We start from the raw sequence: 24,625 nt of genomic DNA on the forward strand, positions 1-24,625 counted from the left end.
TCAGTAAAGTCCTGATAAGAGATCTCGTCTATAAATCATTAAACACAGTGTCTATAATCTAGGAGGATAAACTGGAGGAAATGGTTTCACACTGCACTGTTAGTGTGTATTAAATGTTAAATACACACTATTCCTGCAGCAGTAGTGTCCGCTTCACATGAGAAAAGGGTCAGGTCCACTATTTATCATCATATTCTCAGCTAAAAATAAAGAATATAAACAATAAATTAACAACTTATCAACTAGCTATAGCAAAATAGTAGGAGACAGAGTTAATGTGATAAGTTTGTGATAATAATAAACATCCTAAAAGAGCTTTATGACACACAAAATTAAACTGTATTTATCTTTCATTTTTAATAAAAATATACTTCAGAAGGCTATTGGTAGCTGGTTAAAGTTACCACATGTTAGCTTCGTGATGGAGAAGAAATAGAAAAGTTTATTTGTACAATAATGTTTTCAATCATAGAAAAACAAACATGACAGTAAACTTTTATACAGAACAAAAATATCAGTCTGGTGCTGAAGTAAACACAGGAGCATCGTTAAAGCTGGCTCCAGAAAGTGTATATAAAAACACGGTGAAAAAAATAAAGAACGACACTGTCGTCTTTCTGACCACTAGCTGGACAGAAGTGAGCTTCCGCAGGGATCGTTACAGCAGAAGAACAGATAAAAAAACATATAAAACCTGAAATAAACAAATAATAATCAAATAATTATATATATATATATATATATACCTGAGCCATGTTATGTACTTGGTGCTTAAATATCATGTAACATAAACATTAGCATTTTAATGCTAATCATTTTAGCAGGATAAAATATTATCGCTTGTTTGTTCAAAATGACCGCTAAAACATCTGCAAGATTTTATGCAGAGAATTTATTCATTTATTTGTTTGTTTGTTTATTTATTTATTTATGCTGTATTTGTGACAGCCCAGGCAAAGGCCAGGTGCCCATCTTTGTCACTTTTTTGCTTTCTTTTCTTCCTCAGCAGGATGAGTTTTGGGTTCCTCAGTAAGGTGTACACGAGATGCCAGCGAATGTGGACGCGGTTCTTCTCTAAAAGCTCTGGAGAACAGAAGAGTAAATAAAGAGACCACATTTAAGAGAAGAGAAGAAATCTCGAGTCTAAGTTCACATCACGCTACATGTGAATCTCTCTGGTTACCTCGGTCTAAGCGTGAGTAGCCATCATCCTGGATACCTTCTGAAGGGTGTTTGAGCAGCAGGTGGCAGAAACACACCAGGACTGGGTTAGTGTGATAATGATCTGCCATGATCATTCCCACCCACGTACAGTAACCTGAGAAAGAGGAACAAAAAGAACACCAGAATGAACACATGGTTTGATTTTGGGGAATAAAATAAACTCAGCAGTCTTAACAGGACTCCTGATCAAAATGTGATTATTCATCAGTTTTTTGTTCCCATTCTTCTTCGCTTAATATACTTGTTGTTTGATGGGTCACAAGAGCAGATCATCTGGTCTACACATTGGATTTGTCACAGGTTTTTATGCTGAACCTGCTGGGACCGGCACTGAGTAACCCCCCCCCCCATCCTTGGGCTCAACCTGATCCATCCTCCTTAACTGCTGAAGATTTCACCACATTTTACAGTGAGAAGATTACTACATTACCCGACTACATCTACATTGCACAGAAAGGATTCACCCTGCTGCTTCACTGTCACATTATTCAATCACAGCAGCAAAAGAGATTCTACAAATCATCCAGTCCTGCAATCCTACCACCCGTCTACTGGATCCAATTCTTTCCACAATGCTCCAGACCATCTCGCAAGACCTCCTGCCTTTTATCCTTCGTCACTACAATCATTAATGGATCCATAGCATCTGTACCAGTTACCTTAAAGAGAGCAAGGGTTGTCCCCATCCTGAAGAAACCTGCTCTGGATCCCTCAGACATCAGTAACTACAGTATCACTTCTCTCTTTTATCAATAAAATTCTTGAATGCTTTGTTTATAATCAACTGACTGACTATCTCCTGTAGAAAAACCTCCAAGATCCCAACCAGTCTGGCTTCAAAGATGCACATTCCACAGAGACTGCCCTTCTGGTGGTCACTGAGAAACTACATGCTGCTAGATCAGCCAAGCTTCATCTGTCCTCATTCTCCTTAACGTTTCTGCAGCATCTGACATGGTAAACCACAAGAACTTGTGGAACAGTATGGGAATGGTTTGCTTCCTACCTGGATGGTTGCTCATAACAGGTAACATGAGGGGGAACAGCATTTGCTCCATGCAGACTCTCTACTGGTGTCCCCCAAGGCTTAGAACTTGGTCCTCTCCTTTTCTCCCTCTATACTCACTCTCTTGGCAAAGTTATATCCGCACATGGGTTCTCTGACCACTGCCATTCCAATGACACTCAACTTATCCCCCCCAATCCCCCCCCCAAAACAATCCGAGCAAAACTGAACTGCTGGTCATCCCAGGTGACTCATCCCCAGCCCAGGATCTTGTGATATATGTGAACAACTCAATGATCTCCCCTTCGGCCACTGCTCGCAACCTTGGGGTAACCATGGACAATCAACTGTCCTTTTCCTCCCATTTTACTAATGTGACACGCTCATGTCGGTTTCTTCTGTACAACATTAGAAGGATCCGACCATTCCTATCCACACAGGCTGCTCAGGTGCTTGTTCAGTCTCTGGTTATTTCAAGACTGGACTACTGCAACTCTTTACTGGCAGGTCTTCCTCTGAATGCAATTCGTCCACTGCAAATGATCCAAAATGCAGCTGTGTGACTTGTTCTCATACTGCCTAAGTTCTCCCACACCACCCCACTGCTACTCCTCCACTGGCTTCCTGTAGCTCCATCAGATTCAAAACACTGACCCTTACCTACAAAGCCAAGAATGGACCAGCACTATTTGACATCTAATCTCTTATTACTCCTCACACTGACCCTCACTCCCTCAGGTCCACTAGCACTGCTCCACTGGACTCACCATCTCTCAGGGTAAGAGGTAGGTCTACATCTAGACTCTTCTCTGTTCTGGCACCGAAGTGATGGAATGACCTTCCCCTAGATGTCCGAACAGCTGGGTCACTGACCGTCTTCAAATGACGACTGAAGACCTACCTCTTCCTGAAGCACTTTCCCCTATATTTTTTTCCCAAAAGGCTTTTAGGCTGATGGTATCCTAAGTCTGAGACCGGGTGAACCTGTGTTGATGTATTTATTGATAAAGACTTCAATCTTACTGTGGTCCAGTGTCTCAAAGCCCTCAGGCATTATGGACCGCTCGATGCGCGACACCAACATCACCCCCACAGCGAGGCTTTTGATGACCCGCAACAAGCAGTTCATCAGACCCAAAATCATGTTGAAGAAGAAGAAGAAGTAGTTAAAGTTGTGGAAGGCCTTCCTGCAGAGGACAGGGAGATAGGAATGGGGTGAAAAAACAGACAGAAGGTCAAACACACACACACACACATCCATGCACTGAAAGCGCTTCATGGACATATGTACCCACTGTAGATATGAGTAAATGACCTTCACCTCTCCAAACAACCAGGGAGAATCAGATTCAATTCAGTTTTAACTGTAATGAGCTTTAAATACTGAATAGTAATATTGTCTCAAAGCAGTTTAACAGAAATATTAAATTCAATTAATTTTCCTCCCTAACGAGCGAACCTGAGGTAACTGTGGTGAGGAAAAACTCATCTGGATGCCTTGCTGCTTGGCACATGGATGATATTGAACGTTCCTGTTACCTGTTCTTGAGTGCTAGTGGCTTCCTTTTATCCGTAGGTGAGGTTTTGTCCTGCAGGAACAATATTTGGCCCAATTTGCTCTGCAGCATTATCAGACCGAACAAGGTGATGAAATTCCCACTGAGTTTAAAAAAACACAAAGCTGAGATCAGAGTCATGAAGCCAGGATTGTTACAGTGATTATTTCTGTGTATAAATACAGTCCTTGGAGAAGAATGTGATGGTCCAGGACTTACAAGCTCATGCCCAACCACTTTAACCAGAGGCACAGTCCATTTTCCCGAATCGGGGATATCACCAGGTAAACACACATCAAGCCAATGATGAACATCCCCACATGCACGATCACATAACCTGCAGGATTTATAAAACGTTATTTACTGGTCATCATTATTTACTGGTCATCTTGACCTCTAGCACAATTCTTCTTGTTGCTGTTAGCATAGCTAGCATAAGGTAACACACTCACCCCAAATGGAGAAGGCAATCTGATAGCCAGGATATTTCAGAAAACCCACCTGGAGGAGGGATCATGATGAATTAGTGTTATACTATTATTAGTATATAAATATTATACTTAACCTGAGTGTAATGTCTCCCTGTTTGGTTTACACATAGTGTCCCCTGATTGGCTGCTGTTTAAAGGGGTGGAGTGAATAAGCTCCTCTCATACAGAGACCTTCACTGCCTTGGCTCCCAGCCAAAGATGTCTGCAGCATTAGTGGGATTTGATCTCGAGAAGGAGAATATATTGTGTGTGTGTGTGAAGTGTGAGTGTGTGAAGTGTGTTTGTGTGTGAGTATATATGAAGTGTGTGTGTGTGTGTGTATATGAAGTGTGTATATATATTTAGATATATGATAGAAGACCAATATGGTGGCGCGTACGCATCGCAAGGCTCAGTGTCTTTCCAGATTTTCCATATTAGTGCATATTTACCTACTAATCACCTGCATGTTTGTTCATTTCATACCTGTGTATTTTCAAATACAACAGTCAGTCGTTACTTAACATCAATTATGCGTACACAGACTCTGTTTCGAACTACGTTTTCAACTTCGACCAGCTACCACCAGAGCTTGTGAGGACACCTCCACACATCATGCCCCTTGTTCTGACCAGAAGAGTGAGGTGCAGAGACTGTAAACAAAGACGAGGAAAACGTGGAGGGCTACGAGCCAAGCTAAGGCTAAATCCACACCGACTAGTGTTTTTTCCGCCAATGTTGAGTCCCTGACGAACAAACTGGATGAGCTCAGTATTTGGACAGTTACACATAGAGAGATCACGGACTGTAATTTAATGGTTTTCTCACAAACTTGACTTAACAACGGCATTCTAAACAGCATGCTGGAGCTTGAGGGTGCGCTATTTTCAGGGCTGATAGAGAAGCTGCAGCCACAGGTAAACGCAGAGGTGGGGGCTTATGTATCTATGTAAACAAAACATGGTGCACTGTCTCTATCACTGTTTGTTCCTATTGCTCTGCTGATCCTTGATTATACCTGATTATTAAGTGCAGACCCTTTTATTTACCTTGCGAGTTCACATGCATTGTTGTGATAGCAGTGTATGTCCCCCCGGATGCAAGGGCTAATATTGCCATGAAAGAACTTAGTTCTGCTATTAACAATCTGCACACAGTGCACACTGATGGAGCCTTTATTGTCGCTGGGGATTTTAGTCACTGCAACTTAAGATCTGTTCTGCCAAAGTTTCAACAGAATGTCTCCTGTTTCACTAGAAGACACAAAACCCTGGACCATGTATACACTAATGTGGCTGATGCTTACAAAGTCACACTTCTCCCACACCTTGGACAATCTGACCATCTTTCATTGTTTCTGCTGCCCAAGTACTCACCAGTCATCAAACGTGAAACCCACAGTTAGGACTGTTAAAGTCTGGCTGGATGGAGCTGACACTGCTCTCCAGCAGAAGATTTCACACACTAACTGGAGTATATTTGCTAACCAGGCCACAATAGACTCAGACACCAACATTAACACCTACACCAACTCTGTTTTGGAGCATATTAACATGTGTGGACCAGTTGACCACATAGAAAACAATCATTTTGTTCCCCAACCAGAAGCCCTGGATAAACTGGGAGGTTCACCTTCTGCTTAAAGCATGCAACACAGCCATCAGGTCTGGTGACAGAGAGGCCTATAGCATTGCCAGAGCCAATCTGAAGAGGGGAATATGCAAAGCCAAATATGAACACAAACAGAGGATTGAGGAACACTTCAACTCTGCTGAGCCAAGGCACATGTGGCAAGGGATCCAGGCCATCACTGACCACAAGCCACCCAGCACGTCACCTATTACTAGCTTTACCTTACTTCAAGACAAGCTAAATCACTTCTATGCTCGTTTTGAAAAAGGGAGGATGGAGCCCATGCTCAAGGCTGAACTACTTCCAGACGAGCAGCCACTCACTATCTCCACCTTGGAAGTGTGTGCTACTCTTAGTAGGCTCAATGCACAAAAAGCAGCTGGCCCTAATGGCATCCTTGGCCGGGTGTTTACAGCCTGTGCAGAACAACTGACTGAAGTCTTCACAGACATATTTAACCTGTTCCTAGCTCAGGCAGTTGTCCCCACCTGCTTTAAGTTAGCTGCCATCATGCTTGTTCCTAAGCACTCTGCTGCAGTGACACCCAGTGACTTTCGTCTGATCGCACTCACCCCTATCATAGCAAAGTGCTTCGAAAGACTGGTCCTCACCCACCTCCAGGACTGTCTACCTCCCACTCTGGATCCACACCAGTTTGCTTGTCGCTGTAACTGGTCAACAGAGGACTCCATGTCCACAGCGCTTCATTCTGCTCTGACTCACCTGGACATCCCCAACACTTATGTCAGGATGCTGTTCATTGACTTTAGTTCAGCATTTAACACAGTCCACCCATTCAAGATAATCTTCAAGCTTAAACAGCTTGGAATTAGTACTCCTCTCTGCAATTGGACTCTGGACTTTCTCACACACTGACCACAGTCTGTCAGACTGGACAACCTAACATCCTCCAGTCTCATCCTCAACACTGGATTTCCCCAAGGATGTGTATAGTCCCCTCTCCTTTACTCCCTCTTCACCCATGACTGCATACCTGTACATGCCTCTAACAGCATTATCAAGTTTGCAGATCTTACCACGGTGATAGGCCTGATCAGAGGTAACGATGAGATGGCTTACAGGGAAGAGATCCAGCAACTTGTGGCCTGGTGTGGTGACAACAACCTAGAACTCAACACCAGGAAAACAAAGGAGGTCATCGTGGACTTCAGACATGCTGGGAATCACACTCATGCTCCTATTCACATCAACGGAGCTGCTGTTGAGTGTGTACCCAGCTTTAAGTTCCTCGGGGTCCACATCTCAGAGAACCTCACCTGGTCCATGAACGCCTCCTTCCGCGTTAAAAAGGCACAACAGCGCTGTTATTTTCTGAGGAGACTGAAAAAGGCCCACCTCTGCTCCAAGAACTTTTACCGATGTACCATTGAGAGCATCATCACTAACTGCATCTCAGTCTGGTACGGCAACTGCACAGCTACAGACCATAAAGCGCTTCAGCCGGTGGTGAAAACCGCCCAACGTATCAATGGCACTCAGCTACCCTCCATCAATAGCATCTACAATAAACGCTGCCTGCAGAGAGCGAAAGGCATTTAGCCATCTCCCATCCAGAAGGTGCTTCCAGTGTCTTAGTGCCTACACAAACAAACAAACTGAGAATTAGCTTCTTTCCTGTGGCTGTTTCCTTACTCACACTGATACACAGAAATATCTGTGTACATTTACTTTACCTCACTGCTATACACCTGGCATCTTTGCACTATAGAAATAAAAAAAAAACTGGTTTTGCACTACTGTCCATTTTTATCCTGTACATAACAGTACTATTTAAACATGTATTATATATACACTACTCACAAAAAGTTAAGGATATTTGGCTTTTGGGTGAAATTTATGGAAAATGTAAAAAGTTCACACTACAGTGATATTATATCATGAAAGTAGGGCATTTAAGTAGAAGCTGCAATGGTGATTTCCTCATCTCAAACAATTTATTGAAACAAAAGCCAATAACAGTGGTGGGTATACCACAACAAAAAATCGCAATGTCTCAATAATTTATCATGTGCCCTTGACCATCAATTACAGCTTGACCACGACGTCTCATGCTGTTCACGAGTCGACTTATTGTCTGCTGAGGCATGGCATTCCACTCTTCTTGAAGGGCGGCCCTCAGGTCATTGAGGTTCTGGGGTGCAGGGTTACGAGCCTCTACACGGCGACTCGGCTGATCCCAGAGGTTTTCTATGGGATTCAGGTCTGGAGAAAGTGCAGGCCACTCCATTTGAGGTACCCCAGCCTCCAGCAGCCGTTCCCTAATGATGCGACCTCGATGAGCTGGAGCATTGTCGTCCATGAAGATGAAATTAGTCCCTTGCAAATTAGTCAAATTAAATTGGGGCACAATGACTGGATTAATGATGTTATTCAGGTAAATGCTCCCTGGCCCATGCAAGATGATGACGCCTGTTGCAGGTCGTCTAGCACGCAGACCACGCTGATGTAAGCGGTTTCGAATGGTCTGATGTGACACTTGGGTTCCTCTCACCTCCCTTAAATGTGCCTGGAGTTGAGTGACATTCATCATCCGGTTCCACAGGGCACTGTTCACAATGAAGCGGTCATCAACGTGGGATGTGGCCAAAGGACGTCCACTTTTATGCCTTTCTGTGACTCTTCCAGTCTCTGTATCTCTGTCCCAACCTGCTGATGACACTCTGTGACACTCTAAGCTCAGTGGACACTTCCCTCTGAGAACATCCTGTTTGAAGCCTCACAATGGTGAGGTTCTGTTGATCAGTTGTTAGGTGTGGTCTTGGTCTCATGATGTCAGAATGTGAACAGCATGATGAAGAGGACTGTTTAAATACCAATTCTAATGGAACCAGAAAATTTATTGGTGGATTCATGGATCAAACACCAGTTGTGAATTTTGCCGTTAAGCACCTTGTTAGAGAACAGCAGGTTCTGCAGAAAGTACTGAAACACTGAACAGTTGGACATGTGCATTCAAAAGTGTAGAGAAGGTCAAATTAAGTTCACCTGGAAAGGTTATAGTGCATTTTAGGTGCATCCTGAAATTTCACCCGAAAGCTGAATATCCTTAACTTTTTGTGAGTAGTGTACATATATATATATACATACCCATCTGTATATCTTGTTTAGCATGTTAATTCTTAAAATATCTTCATTACTATACATTGATTGTACATACATATATAGACATTTTTATACCTATTTATAATTCCTACTACACCTGTGGATAAGACGTCCATTCTCTTGTACAGATCACCCCCATAGCTGTATATCTTTATTGTAATTTATTGTAAATATGCCACTTATGCACTTCTGGTTGGATGCTAACTGCATTTCACTGGCTCTGTACATGTACTCTGCACAGTGACAATAAAGCTGAATCTAATCTAATCTAATCTAATCTAATCTAATCTAATCTAATCTAATCTAATGTGAAGTGTGTGTGTGTGTGAGTTGTGTGTATATATGTATGTATATAAGTGTGAGTGTGAAGTGTAAGTTTGTTTGTGAATATATGTTAAATGTGTGTGTGTGTGTGTGAAGTATGAACCCATTCCTGGAGCTCTTGAACACAGAGCTGAACCTTGATGTGGTTGTACAGTGAGCTGGGAACACTGAGATGATACTCGAACCCAGTTTAACCCTCCACCCTGAACACACCCCTGACCATTGTTCCCATGACACATGAGGACAGAAACACACACACTCACCACACCCTGCACGGCGTTCAGTTCGTACGTCTTCGGCAAGTATTTTTTTTCTCCAGCTCGCAGTGATTTGATATGCATCCTGTCAATGGAATGAATTCATGAAAGAATTAAATGATGAAAAGACATGTGTAAGGTTTACAACTGATGTCCAGTGATCATGGACGTTGTACTAATCTCCATGTCTGTAGAGGCTGCAGTCAGACTAAACTGACCAAACTGGGTTTAGTTAAGTTACCCTCATTTTCCCAGGAAGTGTGTGTGGGTTTTGGAGGCTAATTCTGATCACACTTCATGGTGAAAGCTCATGCTCTGACGTACCTGTAATACACCAACACCTGGCTAATGTGAATGAGGGACAAGAGTATGGCACAAGCTGTTGAGATATACCAGGTGTCTAAAAGCAAACCAGCATTTTCATTATTCAACACAACAATAATCAATTATCAATAATCCATTCATTAAAATCCAATAATCCTACAATTAAATCAGGAAGGAAGAGAGAGGGAGAGAGAGACTGATAGAGAGAGAGGGAGTGAGGGGTGGGGGTAGAGAGAAGGAGAGAGAGAGAGAGAGAGGGGGGGGGCAGAGGGACAGAGAGAGAGAGAGTGAGAGAGAGTGTGTGGGGGGGGGGGTGAGGGAGAGAGAGGGGGAGAGAGGGGGGGGGCAGAGGGACAGAGAGAGAGAGAGTGAGAGAGAGTGTGTGGGGGGGGGTGAGGGAGAGAAAGAGAGAGAGAGAGAGAGAGAGAGAGAGAGAGAGAGAGAGAGAGAGAGAGGCTTACATGTGATGTAGTTCAGATGTTTTTCAATGGTGGACTCATTCAAGAAACCTGTAAGATACTCTTTCGTGTCTGAGATAGAAGTTTGAGCTATCGTCTGCTCTGTTGTTGTTATCTGCAGAGGAGACACAGGGACACGATCTCATCTATCACAGAATAGTAGATGCAGATATAAAAAATTACGAAGACACAAACAAACAAACAAAAAGAATGATTCAACAATCAGATTCTGTCCAATTTGTTCCAGATTCCAAAAAGTATGGGACAGTATGAGACAGAATGAGTGAGGCGGTATGAGACGGTATGAGACAGTATAAGACGGTGTTAGACTGTATGAGACAGCATGAGATAGTATGAGTGAGACGGTATGACAGTATGAGACAGTATGAGATGGTATGAGGCAGTATGAGATAGTATTAGGCAGTATGAGATGGTAGCAGATGGTATGAGACAGCATGAGACCGTTTTAGACGGAATGAGATGGTATGAGACAGCATGAGACAGTGTAATACGGCATGAGACAGTATGAGACAGCATGAGACAATAGGAAACAGTATGAGATGGTATGAGGCAGTATGAGATGGCATGAAATGGTATGAGACAGTATGAGACAGTATTAGACAGTATAATATGGTATGAGAGCATGAGACAACAGGAAACAGTATGAATGTATGGGATGGTATGAGACAGTCTGAGACAGCATGAGACAATAGGAAACAGTATGAATGTATGGGAGGGTATGAGACAGTCTGAGACAGCATGAGACAATAGGAAACAGTATGAATGTATGGGAGGGTATGAGACAGTCTGAGACAGCATGAGACAGTATGAAACAGTATGAGATGGTATTAGACAGTATGAAACAGTATGAGATAGTAAAAGATGGTATGAAACAGTATGAGATGGCATGAGACAGTATGAGACAGTTTAACACCACAGGACAGCAACACTCAAACACACACACACACACACACACACCATGTACACTCCGAGGACGCAGAGCACAACGGTGGCGATGATCCTGTTTGGGAATTTAAAATACGGATCCCACTCATACACTTTCCTCTGGAACCAGCTCTTCTCCACAGACCTGTCATATAAACACAAGGGTTACACTGTGTGTGTGTGTGTGTGTGTGTGTGTGTGTGTGTGTGTGTTTTAGCACACAGTCCATCCCTATAATGAATGTGCATGTGACTCTGTGTGTGTTATACGTACACTTCAGTGTGTCTTCTCAGTAAATGCATTACATATTTGTACTCGTGCTTCATCACTTCCTCCTGCAGAATCACACATACACACACACACAAACACAGAAAGCTATAACAGATATTTCTGATTGTTATTTCCTGAACAGCAGTGTGTGTGTGTGTGTGTGTGTGTGTGTGTATGAATGACCTGCTTGCTGTAACTCATGCGGCTCTTCACACCCTTCTTGATGCAGAAGACAAAACGGCACACCAGGAACACCAAGCATAGTAACTGTGGGATGTTGTGTAAGTGCTACACACACACACGACAGCAGGAGCATAATCAATACACACACACACACACACACACAGGAACACATTGAGCTCAGGAAGAGTTTGGGGTTAAATCATGAGATCACTCAAGCTGAAAAACCTTCACTCACCCACAAGTTATTCTGGTGACCTTCACCAGCTAAAATCTCTCTGCAGAAGATCAGTTTCCACAGGAGTGCAATGAACCTGACAGCACACACACATACACACACACATACACACACACACACATACACACACACAAACGTAAGTGATCATGAATGTATTGTACGTTACTAACCAAGACTGACATTCCCCTGCTCCACACCCTTGTCCTGCTCCACCCAAACCCCATGTTCCCAGTCTGTGTGAGGTGGTGGATTTTAGGAAGCAGAGGACTCCCCCAAGCCCAATCAGCATCATGATATGATATGAGACAGTATAAGACAGTATGAGATGGCATGAAACAGTATGAGACAGTATGAAACAGTATGAGACGGTATGAGACAGTATGAAACAGTATGAGACGGTATGAGACAGTATGAAACAGTATGAGACGGTATGAGACGGTATGAGACAGTATGAAACAGTATGAGACAGTATGAAACAGTATGAAACAGTATGAGACGGTATGAGACAGTATGAAACAGTATGAGACGGTATGAGACAGTATGAAACAGTATGAGACGGTATGAGATGGCATGAAACAGTATGAGACAGTATGAGATGGCATGAGACAGTATGAGAACGTATGAGACAGTATGAGATGGCATGAAACAGTATGAAACAGTGTGAAACAGTATGAGACAGTATGAAACAGTATGAGACGGTATGAGACAGTATGAAACAGTATGAGATGGTATGAGATGGCATGAAACAGTATGAAACAGTGTGAAACAGTATGAGACAGTATGAAACAGTATGAGACGGTATGAGACAGTATGAGAAAGTATGAGACGGTATGAGACAGTATAAGATAGTATGACACTCTATGAGACAGCATGAAACAGTATGAGACGGTATGAGACAGTATGAAACAGTATGAAACAGTATGAGACAGTATGAAACAGTATGAGACAGTATGAGACAGTATGAAACAGTATGCAACAGTATGAAACAGTATAAGTCAGCATGAGACAGTATGAGAACGTATGAGACAGTATGAAACAGTATGAGACGGTATGAGATGGCATGAAACAGTATGAGACAGTATGAGATGGCATGAAACAGTATGAAACAGTGTGAAACAGTATGAGATGGCATGAGACAGTATGAGAACGTATGAGACAGTATGAGACGGTATGAGATGGTATGAGACAGTATGAAGCAGTATGAGATGGCATGAAACAGTATGAAACAGTGTGAAACAGTATGAGATGGCATGAGACAGTATGAGAACGTATGAGACAGTATGAGACGGTATGAGATGGTATGAGACAGTATGAAGCAGTATAAGACGGTATGAGACAGTATAAGATAGTATGACACTCTATGAGACAGCATGAAACAGTATGAGACGGTATGAGACAGTATGAAACAGTATGAGACAGTATGAAACAGTATGAGACAGTATGAGACAGTATGAAACAGTATGAGACAGTATGAAACAGTATGCAACAGTATGAAACAGTATAAGTCAGCATGAGACAGTATGAGATGTTCTGAGATAGTATGAGACAGCATGGTACAGTATGAAATAGTATGAGATAGTATGAGATGGTATGAGACAGCATGAGATGGTATGAGACAGTATGAGATGGCATGAGACAGTATGAGATAGTATCAGATGGTATAAGACAATATGAGACGATATGAGACAATATGAGACAGTATCAGATGGTATGAGACGGTACGAGACAGTATGAAACAGTATGAGATGGTATGAGACAGTATGAGACCACAGGACAACAACAACAGCAACACACACACACACCATGTACACTCCGAGTAGAATGCTGAGGAAACTTCTCAGTATCTATGACAACACATCACACCCCCTGCATGCGACACTGGAGTCATACTTGGAGCATGTTCACCTGTAGACTGAGACCACGGAGGACAAGCAAAGAACGCCACAGGAGGTCTTTCCTACCAGTGTCCATCAAACTTTATAACTTCTCCCCTTTCAACAGGGGGCAGTAGCATACACAAATCTCGACAGCATGAAACAGTATGAGACGCCACTACACTCTCACACCACACAAAACTTCAGCATTCAGCGCAACAAAACAGGTATCAGTGTGTGTGTGTGTGTGTGTGTGTGTGTGCATGGTGTGTGTATGATGTGTGTAAGGAGTCTCCAGTGTCAAACAAATTACCAGCAGAGAGAATAGAACAGCCCCAGGACTCCTCCGAGCAGCCGATTTGAGGTGGAAAGACAGGTGAATAGGGGCAGGCAGGCAATGCTGACCATCAGTGCAACGATCACTACCTCCAACACTGTAACACACACACACACACACACACACACACTGTGAGGAGAATACACATTACACCCTTTGTATCTTTGAATTTGATTAGGAACAAAAGCCACATGCTTTAAGCAGCTGTAGTGTGTTACAGTGTTATAGTGCAGTGTGTTACAGTGTTACAGGGTAGTGTGTTACAGTGTTACAGTGCAGTGTGTTACAGTGTTACAGGGTAGTGTGTTACAGTGTAGTGTGTTACATGGTAGTGTGTTACAGTATAGTGTGCTGTGTGTTACAGTGTTACTTTGTAGTGTGTTACAGTGTAGTGTGCTGTGTGTTACAGTGTTACTTTGTAGTGTGTTACAGTGTAGTGTAACAGTGCAGTGTGTTACAGTGTTACAGGGTAGTGTGTTACAGTGTAGTGTTTTACAGTGTTACAGTGTAGTGTGTTACAGTATAGTGTGTTGTGTGTTACAGTGTTACTTTGTAGTGTGTTACAGTGCTACAGTGTAGTGCATTACAGTGCAGTGTTTTACAGTGTTACAGTGTAGTGTGTTACAGTATAGTGTGTTGTGTGTTACAGTGTTACTTTGTAGTGTGTTACAGTGTAGTGTAACAGTGCAGTGTGTTACAGTGCAGTATGTTACAGTGTAGTGTGTTACAGTGTAGTGTTTTACAGTGTTACAGTGTAGTGTGTTACAGTGTTACAGTGTAGTGTGTTACAGTGTTACAGTGCAGTGTGTTACAGTGTTACAGTGTAGTGTGTTACAGTGCTACAGTGCAGTGTGTTACAGTGTTACAGGGTAGTGTGTTACAGTGCAGTGTGTTACAGTGTAGTGTGTTACAGTGCTACAGTGCAGTGTGTTACAGTGCTACAGTGCAGTGTGTTACAGTGTTACAGTGCAGTGTGTTACAGTGTTACAGGGTAGTGTGTTACAGTGCAGTGTGTTACAGTGTAGTGTGTTACAGTGTTACAGTGCAGTGTGTTACAGTGTTACAGTGTAGTGTGTTACAGTGTAGTGTGTTACAGTGTTACAGTGCAGTGTGTTACAGTGTTACAGTGTAGTGTGTTACAGTGTTACAGGGTAGTGTGTTACAGTGCAGTGTGTTACAGTGTAGTGTGTCACAGTGCAGTGTGTTACATTGTTACAGTGTAGTGTGTTACAGTGTAGTGTGTCACAGTGTAGTGCATTACAGTGTAGTGTGTTACATTGTTACAGTGTAGTGTGTTACATTGTTACAGTGTAGTGTGTTACAGTGCAGTGTGTTACAGTGTAGTGTGTCACAGTGCAGTGTGTTACATTGTTACAGTGTAGTGTGTTACATTGTTACAGTGTAGTGTGTTACAGTGCAGTGTGTTACAGTGTAGTGTGTCACAGTGCAGTGTGTTACATTGTTACAGTGTAGTGTGTTACATTGTTACAGTGTAGTGTGTTACATTGTTACAGTGTAGTGTGTTACAGTGTAGTGTGTTACAGTGTAGTGCATTACAGTGTAGTGTGTTACATTGTTACAGTGTAGTGTGTTACAGTGTAGTGTGTTACAGTGTAGTGCATTACAGTGTAGTGTGTTACATTGTTACAGTGTAGTGTGTTACATTGTTACAGTGTAGTGTGTTACAGTGCAGTGTGTTACAGTGTAGTGTGTCACAGTGCAGTGTGTTACATTGTTACAGTGTAGTGTGTTACATTGTTACAGTGTAGTGTGTTACATTGTTAGTGTAGTGTGTTACAGTGTAGTGTGTTACAGTGTAGTGCATTACAGTGTAGTGTGTTACATTGTTACAGTGTAGTGTGTTACATTGTTACAGTGTAGTGTGTTATAGTGTAGTGTGTTACAGTGTAGTGTGTTACAGTGTAGACACTGCAGTGTTAATAGTGTTATTAATAATCAGTGTATCGCACCCTTTAAATAAGTGGGGAAATTCAGCAGGTTGGAGTCCCTAAAGATCAGCTTGATCATAAACGGGGTCACGGCTCCGAAGGCAAATCCATAAGACCATCGGTTCCGTATCTTGCCTGTGAAGTCCACGGGTCTGCAGATACACACGTTAATCCATCAGCAGATTCTTAAAAATATTCCCAGTAAACAGTGTGTGACATTTCAGGCTTCTATCTGCATCAGTGTCTGCATCTGCATCAGTGTCTGCATCTGCATCAGTGTCTGAGGCTTTAAAAAGGGGCGTGGCCAGGATTTTACTCTACAAAGCAGAAACATTTTTAAAAAAAGTCTTTACTTTTAATTTACTTTTTTAAATCTCAGAGTTCAGAAGTTGTGTTAATCCAGATCATTCAGAGTTACACACCAAAAAAGAACAATTAATACAAACGTACATTATGAAGCTGAATCTGCCTTTCAGACACGGAAATCTCCTGTCATACTCACACAGCTCCCCCCTGCGCTCTGCAAACGACAGCAGGAGTATAATCAACACCTGCACACACACACACACACACACACACACACACACACATACATACATACACACACACACACACACACACATACATACACACACACACACATACAAACGTTTTATTCACAAGATTTATTTATCAGATCAACAAACTGATTTCAATTTTAATCATCTTCATTAATATTTATTCATCTTTATTCTCTCTCTCTCTCTCTCTCTCTCTCTATAAACACTCGTCCCCTCAGCAGTCTCTCTTTATTCTCTCTTCAGCTATAAACACTCGTCCCCTCAGCAGTCTCTCTTTATTCTCTCTTCAGCTATAAACACTCGTCCCCTCAGCAGTCTCTCTTTATTCTCTCTTCAGCTATAAACACTCGTCCCCTCAGCAGTCTCTCTTTATTCTCTCTTCAGCTATAAACACTCGTCCCCTCAGCAGTCTCTCTTTATTCTCTCTTCAGCTATAAACACTCGTCCCCTCGGCAGTCTCTCTTTATTCTCTCTTTCTTCAGCTATAAACACTCGTCCCCTCAGCAGTCTCTCTTTATTCTCTCTCTATCAGCTATAAACACTCGTCCCCTCAGCAGTCTCTCTTTATTCTCTCTCTCTTCAGCTATAAACACTCATCCCCTCAGCAGTCTCTCTTTATTCTCTCTCTCTTCAGCTATAAACACTCGTCCCCTCAGCAGTCTCTCTTTATTCTCTCTTCAGCTATAAACACTCGTCCCCTCGGCAGTCTCTCTTTATTCTCTCTCTCTTCAGCTATAAACACTCGTCCCCTCAGCAGTCTCTCTTTATTCTCTCTCTCTTCAGCTATAAACACTCGTCCCCTCAGCAGTCTCTCTTTATTCTCTCTCTCTTCAGCTATAAACACTCGTCCCCTCAGCAGTCTCTCTTTATTCTCTCTCTCTTCAGCTATAAACACTCGTCCCCTTGGCAGTCTCTCTTTATTCTCTCTCTCTTCAGCTATAAACACTCGTCCCCTCAGCAGTCTCTCTTTATTCTCTCTTCAGCTATAAACACTCGTCCCCTTGGCAGTCTCTCTTTATTCTCTCTCTCTTCAGCTATAAACACTCGTCCCCTCAGCAGTCTCTCTTTATTCTCTCTTCAGCTATAAACACTCGTCCCCTCGGCAGTCTCTCTTTATTCTCTCTTCAGCTATAAACACTCGTCCCCTCGGCAGTCTCTCTTTATTCTCTCTCTCTTCAGCTATAAACACTCATCCCCTCAGCAGTCTCTCTTTATTCTCTCTTATTACACATATATAAAAGGATAAAAATGAAGGCGTGACTCACAGAAGGTAACATACTACATGGAACAAAGAAGTTTTCAAAGATTTTGCAGTAATGCTGTAAATCTGTCTCATTCCTGAAAAACAGTTCAAACCTAGACATGAAGAAATGTGATTAAACATCAAGAAGTTGTACAAACTTATACTCAGAGTGATTCAAATTCAACTCCTCCTTAATTTTAAAATCATTTCGAAATAATAAAGTTTGCGGTACTGAAGCAATCTGATTCACTAAAAAAAAAGAATCAATTCAGACGAGTGATTCGTTTAGGAGTTAGTCACCACTACAGCATGGTGGAAAGAGGAGGATGGAAACATGGTGCAGATGTGCAGAGGTGAAGATGATGGTGGTATCAGTGGACACTTACACAGGGACTGGTGGGTCATCCTGGATCTAGAGGGAGAGAAGAAGAAATGAGATGATGAGGTGATGAGATCTCTACTCAGACCAATGGACTGACAAAATCCGTTACACTCAACAACAAGCACTCCACACTTCCCTCCATGTGGAAGAGAAATAAAGCTGAGGTTCTGTCACTGTTTTTTTCCTCCCTACCCTTGGACTTTGACACTTTTCACTCCTCTCTTTCCTTAACAATGGACCTTCTCTGCCCTCTGTCCACTAAACCCAGGAAGACTTCTTGTCCTGCTCCTTGGCTGTCAGATGTGCTGCACAACAATCAAAGAGGACTGCAATCAATAGAGAGGAAGTGGAAGAAATCAAAATTCCTTCCACTGTGGTCCAGACCATCTCGTGTGACCTCCTGCCCTTCATCACCACAATCAATGCTTCCATAACATCTGGTTCTACCTTCAAGAGAGCAAGGATTGTCCCCATCTGGAAACCTGCTCTGGATCCATCAGAAATCAGATGCTGTTTTCTTTCTGGAACAACCTCCAAGATCTTAACCAGTCTGCCTTCAGAACTGCTCACTTCACAGAGACTGCTCTTCTGGCTGTTCTGAGAAAATCCATGCTGTTAGATCAGCCAAGCTTCATCTCTCCTCATTCTCCTCGACCTTTCAGCAGCATCCACAAGACTCTCTGGTCCATCCTTAGTAGTAATGGAAATCATGGAGCAGCATGGGAATGGTTTGCTTCTTACATGATGATGATGATGATGATGTAATTGTGAGTGGTGTGAGGTAGAGAGAACCGGGAGCTGTGGGGGTTTTCAGTGTAATAAATGACCTCATGAATTTATGAAGGAGGAGAGCTGTGAGAAGGGAAGAACCGGGTGTAACTGAACACGGGTTCCTGTAGTTTGTGGAACAGTACTTAGAGGTCAAAGACTTTTTCTTCTTTCACACACACATTTTTCTATATGTACAAATTCATTATATTGTTTTATGAATAAAACTTGAATGTGTGTGTGTGAAATGTATTGTAAAATCATCTTCTTTTAATATCTTAAACTTCTTTGAATTTAGGTGCGGTTAAACACCCCAAGCCCCCCCCCCCACGTTAATACCAGTAAAACCAGTAAAGGAGGCATGAGGTTTCATCATACCATGAGCCTGTCCCAACCTGCCCTCTGTTAGTCTGTGCCCCACTCCCCCCTAAAGTTATTCACGTTAATCCTGCAGGTGTTTTGGGGCCCTGATTAAGTTCTGACATGTCCTGACATTTGTGTATTTTTCAGTTACTTGTAAACATATAAATGGCTAAAATCTGATTACACTGTATTCAGCACAAACTGCACGACAGTAATATGTGAGCAGCTTGTGTGTACAAGTTTGTATATTGGAGAAAATAACAGTTATGTGTGATGATTGAAAACTACAAAAAAAATAAGTCACTGAAATAAGACCACAAAACACATTCACAACATTTGTGTACAAGACTTTTGTGACCTGGATCTTGTAGCCTGGAGTTTGTACTTCGAAATGATGCGACAATCATCCTGCTCACTTATTCACAGAAAACAATACATTCATTTAAATTCTCTAAGATACTGTTTGTTTAGAAAGGCCATATGAGAGGAGGTGTGAATGATCATGAATAATGCTGTAATTCACACCAGAGAAGACAAAGACCCGCATAATGAGCTGCATAATTACCCCTTTCAGTCAGGTATGAGACTCAGGAAAGTGCTACAAGAAAATAATCCGAGGACAAAAACATATTTCTTTGTTTGTAGTTAATTTAGAATAATTCAAGATTCACTTGCAAGAATCCCAGGAACAGTTCAAGATAAATAAAAAGTGTAAAAATAGAACTTCAGGGTACAAACAAAAACAGTGTGGGATATATATATATATATATATATTAAAATAAACTGTCCAAAAACATACATGCAGGGTAAAAGTGCAACAGCAAGCCGGTGTCCGGGGGGCGTGGCCTTGTATGTAGATTACCCAGACTGTGAATAGCGTGTGGGCGTGTCCTGCCTCAGCTCATTATCAGATAATGAAGTGCGGCAGAAATTCTGTGCCTCTCCTTGGTTTCACACGGATTACATAAACTGAGAATGTTTGTTTTCGATGTGATAATTGCATCATTTAAAAGTAGACCCTTTAAGCTTCCTATAGATATATTTCTCGTGTGTGTGTGTGCAGTATTCGCGGAGTTTCAGTTCATTTTAGTGACGAATTTCAAAAATATTTTCGCGGAGACTGAGACGGCTGAAAGCGCACCCTGTTTATTTTCTTTATTTTCCAAATGTTTTGTGGATATTGTGAGTGTACATGAATAAAAGTAGACCCTTTACAGATTCTAATGATGTACTACACTCGTGTGTGTGATCAAAAATGACGGAGCATTTTAAGTTCTTTTCACGGTTACCAGAAAAAAATGTTCCCGCCGGCGTGTTGGGCGACTCCTAAGGGTTAATCATCAGTGTATTGACTCCTGCAGAGCGCTGGGTTGAAGGACATGCCCCTTTCCAGTAAAAACTAACATTCTACAGGTCTCCATGGCAACATAATTAGTTTTACTTTGACCTAATCTCAAACTGTCACGTGAACAAACCGGGTAAATAAACAAACAAACAAACGAATGAATAAAAAGCGCATTCACGTGTCTCAGTAACTTCACCGGTCAACACAGTGAGGTCCCGGTCCTGCTCTCCTGCTGCTCTTCTACACCTTCTCTAATCTCCTGCAGAATCCGAACACCTCTTACTCACTGCTCAGGACTTTCTCTCCATTGTCTCCGAGACACAAAGACACACACATTAAACACCAAACTTTCTGGAGTTAAAGACTTCACACACTCACCAAGTCTATGTCCTCTGAGGTGCAGTTACCCATTTTCTTCTAGCCGTTTTCCCCTGAACAATACAAATTATAAATCTCTCTCTCTCTCCTCTCTCTCTCTCTCTCTCTCTCTATTTAACTCTGTGTGTGTGTGTGTGGGGGGGGGGGGGAGTAACTGAACCCCGCCCACAGGAAACCGTTTCAGTTTGTTGGCATGTCAGGGCACTGCCTGAGAAAAGGAAGAAAAAAAACAGAATGAAAAACAGACTCTCCAGAACAGAGGTCATCTGTTTGGATTTAATGAAAGCTCTAAGAGTGTGTATCAAGACCTGAAGACAAACACTGCCCTCTACTTCTCATTTTTATTCTTTTCACTTTTTATTTCAATCTGTTCAGTTTATTTCATCATCCAGGGGCCATGGTCAGAAACCTCATCAGCGGCAGGCATGAGACTGTACTGTCAGGTGGAGGTCAGGGGACCGTGGTCAGTAACCGGACCGTCCTCATCAACGTGTGTGATGAGACTGTACTGTTAGGTGGAGGTCAGGGAACCATGATCAGTAACCAGACCGTCCTTGTCAACAGCTGTGACGAGACTGTACTGTTAGGTGAAGGTCAGGGGACCGTGGTCAGTAACCGGACCGTCCTCATCAACGTGTGTGATGAGACTGTACTGTTAGGTGGAGGTCAGGGAACCATGATCAGTAACCAGACCGTCCTTGTCAACGGCTGTGACGAGACTGTACTGTTAGGTGGAGGTCAGGGGACCGTGGTCAGTAACCAGACCGTCCTTGTCAACGGCTGTGACGAGACTGTACTGTTAGGTGGAGGTCAGGGGACCGTGGTCAGTAACCAGACCGTCCTTGTCAACGGCTGTGACGAGACTGTACTGTTAGGTGGAGGTCAGGGGACCGTGGTCAGTAACTGGACCGTCCTCATCAGAGGCAGATACGAGACTGTACTGTCAGATGAAGGTCAGGGGGATGCGGTCAGTAAGTAGACCAGCCTCGTCAGATGCAGGTACGAGACTATGCTGTCAGGTGAAGGTCAGGGGGACATGGTCAGTAACTGGACCGTCCTCATCAGAGGCAGGTGCGAGACTGTACTGTCAGGTGAAGGTCAGGGGGACGTGGTCAGTAACTGGACCGTCCTCATCAGAGGCAGGTGCGAGACTGTACTGTCAGGTGAAGGTCAGGGGGCCGTGGTCAGTAACTGGACCGTCCTCATCAGATGCAGGTACGAGACTGTACTGTCAGATGAAGGTCAGGGGGATGCGGTCTACAGCTAAATAATAATGAGTTACCTGTCGAGTGCAGCAGCTCCTCTTCATCCTCAGGTGAGGTTTAGTTTGAACAGCTGGATTAAAATGTCCTGCAACTTCATCACAGAGAACTGACCAATGCCATGAAACATGAAGGAGCAGTAAGAAATAAGATGAATGAAGGCAACTGCTTCATCCTGCTTCAGTCTGGTCAGGGAGATGTGTGTGTGTGTGTGTGTGAGAAAATGGGCATGAGAGCTCACAGTGATGTAATAGCGAGTGTGAGGGGTTACTTCCTATCAGCATTACTGGACAGGCTGCAGGACAAAACCGCAAACAAAAACACACGCACATGCTATTTCACATTTTTTATGCAAGTTTTATGACTTCCTCTTTCACTTCCTGCACTTTTCAGGAGGAGGGTTTGCTACGGATACCGGGTGAAATAACGCATTGACAGGTCTTATAAACCTCTTAGAGTTAACCTGCAAGACTGATCATTTTATTATTATTATTATTATTATTATTACGATGAATAATCAGTGTGTGATTTATATGAAGCTGCTTATTTTCCTGAAAGAGCAGTGTTTTATTCCACTTACACAACAACACACAAACTACTGTAATATACTGTATAATACTGTATTAAAGACATACATGTGTTTATACTGTATATGTGTGTTTGGGTGTGTGTGTGGGGGTATTTCTATAAAGGTGTGTGTGTGTGTGTGTGTGGTGTGTGTGGTGTGTAGTGTATGTATGTGTATGTAGTGTGTGGGGAGTATTTCAATAAAGGTGTGTGTGTGTCTGTGTGTAGTGTGTGTGTGCATGTGTGTAGGGGTATTTCAATACAAGTGTGTGTGTAATGTGTGTATGTGTGTGTGCTGGGCATTTGTGTGTGTGTGAACATGTATATATATATATATATATATATATATATATATATATGTGTGTGTGTGTGTGTGTGAACATGTATATATATATATGTGTGTGTGTGTGAACATGTATATATATATATGTGTGTGTGTGTGAACATGTATATATATATGTGTGTGTGTGTGTGAACATGTATATATATATATATGTGTGTGTGTGTGAACATGTGTATATATATGTGTGTGTGTGTGTGAACATGTGTATATATATATATATGTGTGTGTGTGTGAACATGTATATATATATGTGTGTGTGTGTGTGAACATGTGTATATATATATATATATGTGTGTGTGTGTGAACATGTATATATATATATGTGTGTGTGTGTGAACATGTATATATATATATATGTGTGTGTGTGTGAACATGTATATATATATATGTGTGTGTGTGTGAACATGTGTATATATATATGTGTGTGTGTGTGTGAACATGTATATATATATATGTGTGTGTGTGTGAACATGTGTATATATATATGTGTGTGTGTGTGAACATGTATATATATATATGTGTGTGTGTGTGAACATGTGTATATATATATGTGTGTGTGTGTGTGAACATGTATATATATATATGTGTGTGTGTGTGAACATGTATATATATATATGTGTGTGTGTGTGAACATGTATATATATATATGTGTGTGTGTGTGTGAACATGTATATATATATATGTGTGTGTGTGTGAACATGTGTATATATATATATATGTGTGTGTGTGTGAACATGTATATATATATATGTGTGTGTGTGTGAACATGTATATATATATATATATGTGTGTGTGTGTGAACATGTATATATATATATATGTGTGTGTGTGTGAACATGTATATATATATATGTGTGTGTGTGTGAACATGTGTATATATATATATATGTGTGTGTGTGTGAACATGTATATATATATATGTGTGTGTGTGTGAACATGTGTATATATATATATATGTGTGTGTGTGTGAACATGTATATATATATATGTGTGTGTGTGTGTGTGAACATGTATATATATATATGTGTGTGTGTGTGAACATGTGTATATATATATATATGTGTGTGTGTGTGAACATGTATATATATATATGTGTGTGTGTGTGTGAACATGTATATATATATATATATGTGTGTGTGTGTGTGAACATGTATATATATATATATGTGTGTGTGTGTGTGAACATGTATATATATATATATGTGTGTGTGTGTGTGAACATGTATATATATATATGTGTGTGTGTG

At 41.9% G+C, this 24,625-nt stretch overlaps 1 protein-coding gene across 9 annotated transcripts; it reads right to left on the reverse strand.

Moving 5' to 3' along the window:
• Positions 1-422: 422 nt before the first annotated feature.
• LOC131348834 (stimulated by retinoic acid gene 6 protein-like) lies at positions 423-21,333 on the reverse strand. Of its 9 annotated transcripts, none has more exons than XM_058383999.1 (19): positions 21,207-21,332; positions 18,357-18,382; positions 17,993-18,083; positions 16,670-16,687; positions 16,189-16,319; positions 14,195-14,315; positions 12,008-12,083; positions 11,773-11,877; positions 11,593-11,654; positions 11,353-11,464; positions 10,378-10,489; positions 9,917-9,992; positions 9,599-9,677; positions 4,239-4,287; positions 4,006-4,123; positions 3,770-3,889; positions 3,254-3,417; positions 1,184-1,318; positions 423-1,083 (listed from the first exon to the last, which is right to left on the reverse strand). In XM_058383999.1, exons 2-19 carry the CDS (start codon positions 18,373-18,375, stop codon positions 929-931), a joined length of 1,743 nt encoding a protein of 580 aa, XP_058239982.1. In that variant the 5' UTR covers positions 18,376-18,382; positions 21,207-21,332; the 3' UTR covers positions 423-928. The 9 variants fall into 9 exon arrangements, with proteins under 9 accessions (XP_058239982.1, XP_058239979.1, XP_058239980.1 ...); XM_058383996.1 differs by having other exon boundaries at positions 16,618-16,718; XM_058383997.1 differs by having other exon boundaries at positions 16,618-16,718; positions 17,993-18,065; positions 21,207-21,323.
• Between the last annotated feature and the right edge of the window lie 3,292 nt (positions 21,334-24,625).

The sequence above is a fragment of the Hemibagrus wyckioides genome, linkage group LG29, assembly GCF_019097595.1.
Source record: "Hemibagrus wyckioides isolate EC202008001 linkage group LG29, SWU_Hwy_1.0, whole genome shotgun sequence".
Taxonomy (NCBI): domain Eukaryota; kingdom Metazoa; phylum Chordata; class Actinopteri; order Siluriformes; family Bagridae; genus Hemibagrus; species Hemibagrus wyckioides.